General features: G+C 34.8%; 1 protein-coding gene across 3 annotated transcripts in view; it reads right to left on the reverse strand.

Moving 5' to 3' along the window:
- LOC144371484 (zinc finger protein 69-like) overlaps positions 1–9,079 on the reverse strand; it is a 64,306-nt gene extending 55,227 nt beyond the window's left edge. For all 3 annotated transcript variants that reach the window (XM_078033789.1, XM_078033786.1, XM_078033788.1), the window contains exons 1-2: positions 9,000–9,079; positions 5,208–5,280 (exon numbers count right to left, since the gene is read on the reverse strand). In XM_078033789.1, coding sequence (XP_077889915.1) covers positions 5,208–5,243 — 36 coding nt within the window. In that variant the 5' untranslated portion in view covers positions 5,244–5,280; positions 9,000–9,079. The remainder of the gene's footprint in view (positions 1–5,207; positions 5,281–8,999) is intronic.
- Positions 9,080–11,168: the final 2,089 nt, after the last annotated feature.

Here is an 11,168-nt window from a genome sequence, read left to right on the forward strand (position 1 = left end):
GTAGCCTTGAAAAAGTGTAAAGGTACTTCGATATGGTGTTCTATTACTTGCTGAGACATACCTCATGAATTGTAAATTCCACTTATAGATGGGAAGAGTTAAAAACAGAACCCACTCAACTGGCTCTCTCACTTGGGAATAGTGCAAGAGTTACCTTTTTGTTTCTTCCCAAATTTTATTTCTGCTTTCAAGAACACTACCCCTCTAACCTCATGATGCCATTGTAGACTTGTTGCATCTGAACCCTTCTGCTGCTCAAGTTTTTTTTCATTATCTTTTCCTTCCTACCCCCATATATTCCACAATTTTAATGTGTTTATTTTCAGTTGTAGTTGGACACAATATCTTTATTTTATTTATTTATTTTTATGTGGTGCTGATGATCAAACACAGGGCCTCTTATGTACTAGGTCAGAAATCTGGAGCTAAGCCCAGCCCCTCCACCAATACTTAAAAAAAAAAAAACAATGTCACCTACATACTTAGCATCCACCAGTCTTACATTCTGATCCATCCATTTCCTGCTTTTTGCATAAATAATTTTGAGATTTTTTCATTCAGACATCAATAGTCCAGAGTGCTAAGAATTGGGGGTAAATTTTACAGAATATTAGAGGTCAATTACAGAACATTAGAACTTTATATAGTGGGAAGCACCTAAAGCTGAGGATAAAAAGAAAATCTACAGACTTCACTAGTTAAAAGGTCTAAAATTCAGGAAAATGTATAATTTTGAAATGACAATTTCATAAAAAGGAGAGTAAAGGGCAGAACATACTAAGCAAAAGCAAAATTTTCTCACCACAAAAAAATGTACATCTGCATAGAGTGTCATGTATGGGTGTTTCCAGAAGAAAAATTAAATTGAAAAAGATATGATTAATTTGAGATGTAGCAATAAAATATTAATTGTATATAATAGTAATATATATGTACCTGTACCAAATATGCCTCATTTAATAATAGGTATACATTGCAAGAAATGAACTTTAATTTTTTTTAACTTTTTTTAAAAATTTATTTAATTTATTTTTTATATGTCATAGTGAATACTGACATCTAGAATTTTGTATTGCCAAATGTTCAGGCTACATATTATATTTACTTGAAGTACATCACTGAACAACAGATGAATTTTAACACACATTGTTGTACAATATGAACTTATAGAAATAATTACGTACCTTATAATAATATGAATAAATAGATGTAAGTAACAGAGAACCTTTATTAAGAAAAAGAAAATGAAACAAAACAAACAACAAGAAACTTGAAATTTAGAGAAAGTTTGAAGTGCTTTGCACAAATAGAAATATGACATTCTTTCCAAAAAGTCATTGGGTCAAGAAATTATTTTTGGGGAAAACTATATTATACAGTTTCTTAATACCAGAAGAAACTCATTTTCAGAAGTATTATATACTTCAATATAAAAATAAAATAGAGCTGTGGATGGTATTACACAAATAATCTCAATGACTTGGGAGGTAGAGGCTGAAGAACCAAAATTTCAAAGAAAGCCTTGTCAACACAGGAAGGCCATGACCACCATGAGGAAGTTTCTGTCTCAAAATAAAATATTGAATGGCCTGGGTATATGGCTGTGACTTAAGGGTATACCACCCCTAGATTCAATAACCCATCTATATCTGTCAAAAGTTACTATGACAAGGAATTTATGATAGATGTGGTGGCACATGCCTCCAATTCAAAACTCTGAAGACTGAGGTAGGAGGATTGTGAGTTAAATGCCAGCCACAATAAAAAGAGTCACTAAAAAGCTCAGTGAGACCCTGTCACTAGATAATATATAAAATAATCCTGGGAATGTGATTCATTTGTCAGTTGTCCCTGCATTAAATCCCCAGCATGAATAAAAGTGATTTATATTGAAAATGTCATAGTACTTGCCTCTAATGTCATCTATTCGGAAGACTAAGGCAGAAAGGTTAAAATTTCAAGGTTAGCTTGGCCACTTGCCAACAACCTGTCTCTATATAAGACTTTTAAAAAATGCCTGGGGATGTTGATGAGTGTAATGGCAACTTTGGTTTAAATTTCAAGAATCACAAAACAGAGCAGTTATTTATTTTCAGAAAGTTACATAAATATGTTAAAAAATTATAAATTGAGCAACATTAAGAAATAAACTTTTTTTTATTAAGTAGTACAATGATGGGCTGAAGTTCTGGATCAGTAGCAGATTACTCACCTGGCAAATGTGAGGCCCTTGGTTCCATCCTCAACACCACATAGCAATAAATAAATAACATAAGGGTATTATGTCCAGTCACAACTAAATAATAACATAATTTTAAGAAAAGGTATAAAGAGAAGTGGGAGAACTTATGAGCTCACATAAAAGTTAAGAATATTTAATAAAAAAGAAAATGACACTTATGGTAGGAGAAATGTTCAAAAATTAAAACCTCTTAACACCTTAACAAATTATAAAAATGCAAGTGAATATCTGATGCCAAAAAAAAATTACACAGTATTGATGAGGACAAGAAACAATTTCTCTTGAATTAGAGAAAGAATATAAATTGCTATTATTTTTCATGTAAAGTGTTTATTTAATATATATGATATTCCTCAAACAGTAGCAAAGCCTATATAAAATACTGTGTTTCTGATCCTGATAATATGTAGTTATATGATAGCATAAGGCTACAGATATGTTTGTCCATGCTGTTGAAACCAAAAAAAATAGGTGAAAAGAGGAGGTATATTCAAAATAAAATAAATGCTGTACATTGAAAAAATTGCTTTCTTGGCATCAGATACATTTTTAGTTTCACTTAAGTGGCTCCTGTTTTCTCCAAATTGTCTCAAAATAAAACATAAAAAGGACTGGGGATGTGTTTTAAACATGCAGTGGCACCAGGCACACACACAGAATACTCCAGTATGGCCTAAAATAAGTTACTTCCCCTTAACTTTATAAACAGAGTGAAATATCTGGCAGGCTACACTTGCCTGATAAGAGAGAAAGACAAGAAAATCAGAGTGGAGACCACAAGACCAGAAGTTTCTGACCCCAGGATAAATGATGTCATGGAGAAATCCCATGATATCTAATAAGAATTGAAAGAGAGGTTAAAAGCCCCCAAATTTAGTATAAATAATAGAGCTAATGAGTGGGGATTTAGCCAGCAGAAACTAGCATGCACTCAAGCTGAAGAGCCTGAAGAGGACCTGACATCCCATCACTTCTCATTGTTCTTCTGATCCTCTGCATGAATTTCTCATCTCTCAAACTCTACCACTTCATCTGAACTTTGGTGAAAGCCACAACTTCTCCATAAGGTTCTCTCCTCAACCTGTTGTCCACTCTAAGCCAGGAGAAGCCTGCCTTGGTTCTGGACCTGGTCACCATTGTCTGAGTGAGTGTGCATCTGCTGGACTAAAAGCCTAAGGCTTAAAACTTTTGATCTGACATTTAAACTTAGCACACAGAGGAAATGTCTGTCAATAGCCTGTCTTGATTAGGTGAGTTTTTCAGTGTTTAGAATTAATCTAGGATTGTTAGCAGTAAATTAATCAACCTATTTTTTTTGCTGTGAATGGATTGTTTATTGCAGTGCCTAGCATGCAGGATTGTTATTTTCTTGAGTAAGAACCTATAGAGTGCAATTTGAGTGAATAAAGCATTGAAAGGGCAGAAGCATGGGGACACATTTTATTTCTCTCCTTGACTGCATATGTCACAATTTTGAACCCTGGAAACTGGGACACATGGACTACATTATTTTATTTAGAAAAAAAGTCATTATTTTTAATGTCATCTAATTTTCCCTGCTTTTTTCTTATGTGAAAGGCTCATAAAGATAAATCAAAATCTTTTAAAACTGCCCTTCAGTTCTTAGAGAAAATATTACAAATAAGGCATCCCTTTAAAACAAAACATGGGAAAAAATAATTATGTTGAAACTGAAGTTTTGAGATAAAACTAAATTTCCCATTTAACCAATTTTCTCTGGGATCTTGTCTCACAAGTTTTGAAGAATCAAATCTATGGACACGCAGGGGAGGTAATAGTAAAATAATAGGATTTATTTTAGCAAGAAGAAATATAACCCCCACAATGTGGTAGAGGGCATGAAAGCAGAAGAACCCCCCCCTTTTTTTTTCTTTTTGGTGTCAGCTTCAAAGTTTATTTCTGGTTTTTGGCAGAGCATGGGGAAAAATCTATTTTACATAAGTATTGAAAAAGGCATTCTTATTACCAACTGGGTTCTTGATTGTCCTTTCTGTAACCCATCCTTCTTCCAGTGACTTCCAACTGGCTGCACCCCAAGGACAAAGAATTTGGTTGGATGTATTCCCACAAGTGAGTCTCAAGTGATTTTTAATTTGAACAGGCCTTAATGGTGCTCATTAACATATCTATCCATTATCCTCCAGGTGTGGTTAAATAAGATGTCCATTATGCCGCTGCCTGGTCATTTTACTATCTATTTTATTTTATTTTTTTCTCAATCAAGGTGAGCAGGGAACCCTGCCTTTGAGAATGTGAAGAGAGCTGGAAATTTGAGATTTAATCTCAGACCTATAAATAGCTAAACTATCAGATAGCCATTCTGGATTTTAGATACTTCTTAGTCTGCATATAGAAAGCTCAGGAGGCATGAGGATGTTGAGTTCAAAACCAGCTTGAGCAACTTAGTGAGGTTCTAAGAAACTCAGTGAGTCCCTATCTCTGCATAAAAATATAAAAAGAGGTTGAGAATGTGGGTCAGTAGATAAACATCCCTGGGAATAATTTCTGGTCCAAAATAAACAAACATATAAACAACAACAATAAACAGGAGGAATAAGAACAGGGGTCCTGAAAAACACCACAGCTTCTCTCACACAGGAACACAATGGATGAAGTTGGGGTCCTCTTCTGATGATTATCCCAGACTTCACCACACAATCTAGGGACATGGACATGCTGAGCTAATGCCACACAGATGCCCACATAGAAATTCATGAAGGCCCTGAAAACACCATTCAATTATGGAACAAAACACTTGAGGTCTCAAATACAGATCTATGCTTCACTAGACTAGTCAGAGAGAACTGAAGCCTGAGCTGCCAAGAGAGACCCTCTAGCCACCAGACTCTGGTGACAATTATGAGGAGTTTCCAGCCATCATTGCAAATCCCACTGGCTTCAAACAGCCTCCCTACCCAGTCTCAAAATAAGAACACACACTTACCATTTCCTGGCTTTCAAGATGCTTAGTGTTCCCCATATATATATTTTTTTCAGCTCCAGTGTAGCACAGAAACCTGGAAGCAGAGAAATGGATTCAATGAATAGCAGGCTCCAAAAACAAAAGGAATAGAAAACCGGTGGGCTGAAGGGGGAATGGCAGGATGGAGTAGACAAGGACACATTTACAATCTTATAGCTCCCTGTAGGGAGGGGAAATTCCTGAGACAGGTTACCTTGGTAACAGTTTGAAGCGGGGCAGTTTCTAGATAATATCCCTCAGGGGACAGTCTCCAACTTCCCAGATTCACTCAAAATTGGCCTCCTAGATTCATCCTGACTCAATTTACCTATCTACACTGACTGCCTAATTCAGTAGGCCTACTGTTTGAGTAATAGTAAATTTCATCCAGATCACAATCAAATAAGGACACAAAGACAGGTTTTTGTCTGCTGTTTTATTTCTCAAACACTGGGGATCTACCGCATGCAGGGGTGCATGCCTATAATCCAAGCAACTGGAGAGGCTGAGGCAAGAGGACAGTGAGTTCAAAGCCAGCCTCAGCAATGGCGAGGCACTAAGAACCTCACTGAGATTATGTGTTTAAATAAAATAGAAATGGGGCTGTGAATGTGGTCTCAGTGGTAATGTGCCCCTTAGTTCAATTGCCAGTAGAAAAAAAAATACTGGAGATCAGACCCATGGGTATTATTCACTACAGCGTCCCAGGACCACAGATGAATGGATTGATGAATTGATAGAAACATACACAGAGTCCTGGGGAAGGGTCATAAATTCTCCTCTGATGGCTTTTCAAGTAACTGATATTACAATATTAGAGGACTGCTCCACAGCCTTGGAATCTTTTTATTTTATTTACTTTTATTTTTATTTTTTTGCTGTGAATTGCATTAAGTGCCTCAGGATAAAATTATTTCATGACAGAGTTTCATCCCAATATTTAGATCTAGTACAGACAGAAGTGCATTTATATAAAAATTAAATATCACAATTACTTTAAATTTTTATTTAATATTTCTGTTCTCTGGCCTTATGAGAAAAGAGCTTGAGACTTCAACTCATAAGTAATTCCCTGAGGCAGCACTGTCCCTACTCCCCTACAAAAACTGGGGCAAAAATAAAATTTTAAAGTTTCTAGCTTAATAAAATAAACAAGAGGTGAATGGTGCCAGGTCTCTAGATCTCTCAGTATTCCAGAACCTAGAGTATAAGGAATTAAAAAATAAAGTATTTGCAATTTTGCCTTGAGCATAATAATAGAATTATGATGTCTGTTTTTTCTTTGGTATGGGGTACTATGAGAATATTAGCACAAATCACAGGCATTATGTCTATATATATTTTTTTTCTATAATTCAATATAGCCCATCAACAGAGTCAACCTCAAATTTAAATGAAGAAAATTTTAATTATTATTGCCAGGGTCCATCCCTAGCAGGAATCCAGGGGTCCTGAGTATGAATGACATTGGATACTGAAGGATATGTGGTCTCAGCAAAAAAAGAGGAGACAGGATAACAGGTTGCAAATTACAAGCAGCCTTCAGAAGGATCTGATGCCCATAGAGGGGTGTTTATTTTTTTACCCTTTTTAAAGGTATTTATTCATGTGGTTAAAATAGCATCAAAGCCCAAAACTTTTTTCATTTACATAATTTTCAAAAGTTGCAATCTTTTCTGACATATATTAACTTCATAAGATATTGAACAAATTGTTTAAAATATGTTTCTGTAACCTTTGCCAATCATGATTAAGCTTTTACATTTTCACTTCAATCACTAAGTACTAGACTATGCAACTTGACTACCTGTATCATGACCTATTAACTTTTAACTTTAAAGCACACATATGATTATTGGTAAGCTTTTTTGCTTCTAAACTAAAGTCCTAATAATACACACTTAAAACAGTGAAAGCCTATTACTTAAAAGCCTACTCCTCTGAACTGACTCTAAAATATACCTATATAAAATTTTACATTATTCTGTTTTTCCAAAGTAATTTTCTTTTTTCACATGACCCATTTAACTGATTTTTAAAGAGTTTCTTTGATCCTTCATCAAATTATGAATTCTAATGTCTTTATAATTTTTAATTAAAGAGCAGGCTCTGCATTTCAACTCATTTGCTATTAGTATTGACTATGTGTTTCCTATTTTCATCATAAATTCCTGTGTAGGGAAAAGAAGGCTCTGTTAGTAAAGGGAATGTATGTTGCATAGGTTGTGGCTTTAGAATGAGGGGCTTAGTATAAATTGTTAAGCTTTTCTCAGGAACCTTGATTTGCAATCTTTTCCCTGTGAATTTCTTAAAAAAAAAAAAAAACACTATTGTTTGTATTGTCAAAGATACTAAAATACATCTCAGGTCGTATCCTTAATCCCATTCTGGGAATTTTCCTGCAATCTCAGGCAACATGGACTTTTATTATTGATTGTTGTATGCCCTATTATCTATCTCATGAGTATCATAAACAAAACACTTAACATTCCCCATGGTTCTGGGTTCCAGGTTGTGCAGCCCTGCCACAGAATCCCCCACACTGTGACCCTGTCAGACAGGATGTGTAGGAACATCTGATTTGAAATTTCTCCTTTAAGATTTTCCTGTGTGATGTGTCCTCATTCTAACCTCCTACATTGTCCTACTTGTGGGTTTCATAAGTGCTTAACAAAAGGTTTGAAGAGCCACCATGTCTAAATTCTTTTGGAGTGTCTAGTGAATATCATTCCCTGGGTCTCTCCACCATGTCTAAATTCTTTTGGAGTATCTAGTGAATATCATTTCCTGGGTCTCACCCTCTAGAGAGCAGTATAAACTATGAAGTAAAGACACTCCAGGGAGTCTCTGATAGCCCTTCAGCTGGCAAGGATCTTTTAGTGATACAGGGCTGGGACACTCTGAAAAATTGAGGTAGAATGAAGACCACTCCCTTCAAATGCAAACTTTTTTTTTCAATCAAGACATAACTTTCCAAACTTATCAATAAGAGTGGCAGGCAATGAGTTTATTAGAAGTGATGTGAAGGAAGATCAGGGTGACACTGTGACAGAAGAACGTGTGTTCTCTCTGAAAAGATAATAGCATGACTTTCTTGAACTTCAGTTTTTTTGAAGATCTAAAAAAAGATCCCAAAGAGTCCTGACTAGGTACACTTCTTGACTATGGACTGACAGCAGGATAACATCAAACTCTCAAGTATCCTCTGCCATGACAACTTTAGGTTAATTAGGCTCATGTTCACCATTTCTAATTGAATTCTTAAGCATAAACTCTCACAGATTTTATGATTATTAAGAATTATCTTTATTTATCTGAGTTCCAGAATCTGGCCTATAGCAAGGTCACAAAACTCTTCACTTCAGGGTCACTTAAGTTGCTCTTATAAACATTATTTTGAAACTGCATTTCTTCAGCAGATAACAGTTTGTTAAGGAATGTTACATATCCTGTCCATTTATGCCAGAATTTTCTTGGAAAATAAAGCATGGGGTCAACATTTTAGGCCTATTTATTTATATTACTACATGTTGAAAACAAAGCTAGTCTACCACTGAGCTACGTCAGTGTCACCCTTGCCAGAAATAAAGTTCCATGGGGATGCAAATCTCTCAATAAGGCAAAGGCAGTATCTAATTGACATCATATTCTGGAGCTAAAAATCATAAAAGAGGGTTCCTTTCAAATGTGCTATGCCACTTTTCATTAGATGTGGTTTAATTACTATTTTCACTAATTCCAGGAATCCACTTTGAAATTACAAATTATATTTACCTTCCAGTCCTCAGAGAGTCATGTTCTCATGTAGATCCTCAGCACCATATAAAAATAAATAAATTAAAGGTACTGTGTCCATCTAAAAAAAATAAATAAATAAAACTAACAGCAGAAAACTGGGCACACAGGTGCAAGCCTATAATCCCAGCTGCTTGGGAGACAGAGGCAATAAAATCATAAGTTCAAGGCCAACTTCAGCAATTGAGAACCTTCCCCAAAATAAAAAAGGCTGGGGATGTAGTTCAGTGGCAGAGCATCCCTGAGTTCAATCCCTGCCACTGCAAAAAAGTAAAAGAAAGTGACAAAAAAAGTAACACTTAGGATTTGTTCTCAGAAATGTTTCCACAGATGTCAACAAAGTAAGGTACCTCAGACATTAGTTTCTCCTAGTTCCTCTTTTTTTTAATCTATATTTATTTATTTTTAATCTTTATTTATTTATTTTTGTGTGCTGCTAAGGATCAAACCTAGTGCCTCACATGTGTGAGGAAAGCACTCTACCACTGAGCTACACACTACTCTGTGCCTCAATATTGTTATGTCTCAGGGAGGGAACAATTTGAATCATAATCTTCAAAGAACCATATTTTATGTATAAAAATTTTAAAATATGGCAAAAGAAATAATTAAATTACATGTAGAGAGCAAATGAGGAAGAGAAGTAATGAAGAAAGAGCAGAAAGATGAATAAATAAACAACAAAAAATAGAGAAAATACAGAATAATAAACTAATTAAATGCTGGTTCTTGGGCTGGGGTATAACTCAATAGTACAGTGTGTGCTTACCATGTGTAAGGCTCTATCTTGATTCCACCCCCCCAAAAATAAAATAAAATAAAATAAAAAACAAAAAAAAAACCCAAAAACAACCACTGGTTTTTTGAGAAGACAGAAAAAAAATTGGAAACCTCCAGTTGGGCTAATGAGAAAAAAAAAAAAAGAGAGAATATACATATTACTAAAATCAGGAAAGAAAAGATGATATCACCATAGTTTGTAGAGACATGAAAAGGATATATGCCAATAAATCCATCAACCTAAATGAAGAGAACAAATTTTCTAGAAAGATACCACCAAACTCACCTAAAATCAAAATCTGAATTGAATAGTCACAGGTTTATATTTAAGAAAATTTATAGCTTGAAAATCTTCTCTTAATTTTTTTTTTCAGATCCAGATAGCTTCACTAGAAAATTCCAATAAATATATAGGGAAAAAAATTATACAAATTCTATAAGAAAACTAAATAGGAGGAAATACTTCCTAACTTATTCTGAGGCCAGCATTAACCTGCTATCAAGGGCAGACAATGACATTACAAGAGGTTCGGATACCCCTCATTAACACAGGTGCAAAATCCTATACAAAATTGTGAGGGGGTGGGTGGTTGTGAAAAGGGATAGAACCCTGAGCTTCACACATGCTAAGCTAATGCTCTAATGTGGCTAGGCTAATGCCACATCCTCAGTCCTTTTTATTTTGATACAGGATCTCACTGAGTTACCCAGCCTATCCTTGAACTTGTGACCCTCCTGCCTCAGAGTACCTGGAATTATAAGTGTATGCCAACACATCCAATTCCCAAGCAAAATTTTAATGAATTAATTATAATAATATATAAAATGAATAATACCTCATGACTAAATGAGATTTATGCTAATATTGTGAAGCTTGTTTTCCATTCAAAACACAATGCACATCATTATATTAGCAAACAAATAATAACAATCCAATACCCATTCTTAGTTCAAAAACAACAACAATAAAAACCTTAGGAATAGAACGAACAGTCTCATTCTGATAAAAGGAATCCAAGGGGGGGGAACCCTAGAGTTAACAGCACACATAATTAAAAAAGATTGAATGTTTTTCTCTTAATATAAGGAACAAGACAAGGACGACCACTCCCATCATTTCTATCCAACAATATATCAGAGATTCTGCTTAGATTAATAAGGCAAGAAAAACTTGACATTCATCATTTTATAAATGATGAGATTATCTATATAGAAAAATCCGATGAAATATGCCCCCAAAAAAGCTAGTGCAAGGTGAGTTTGGCGAAGCTGCATGATACAAGAGCTAGATACAAAACTGAATTCTTGTTCTATGTTAGTAATGAAAAATTTTATATTGAATTTTTAAAACATACTTTAATAACACTA

The sequence above is a fragment of the Ictidomys tridecemlineatus genome, chromosome 16, assembly GCF_052094955.1.
Source record: "Ictidomys tridecemlineatus isolate mIctTri1 chromosome 16, mIctTri1.hap1, whole genome shotgun sequence".
In the NCBI taxonomy this organism is placed as follows: Eukaryota; Metazoa; Chordata; class Mammalia; order Rodentia; family Sciuridae; genus Ictidomys; species Ictidomys tridecemlineatus.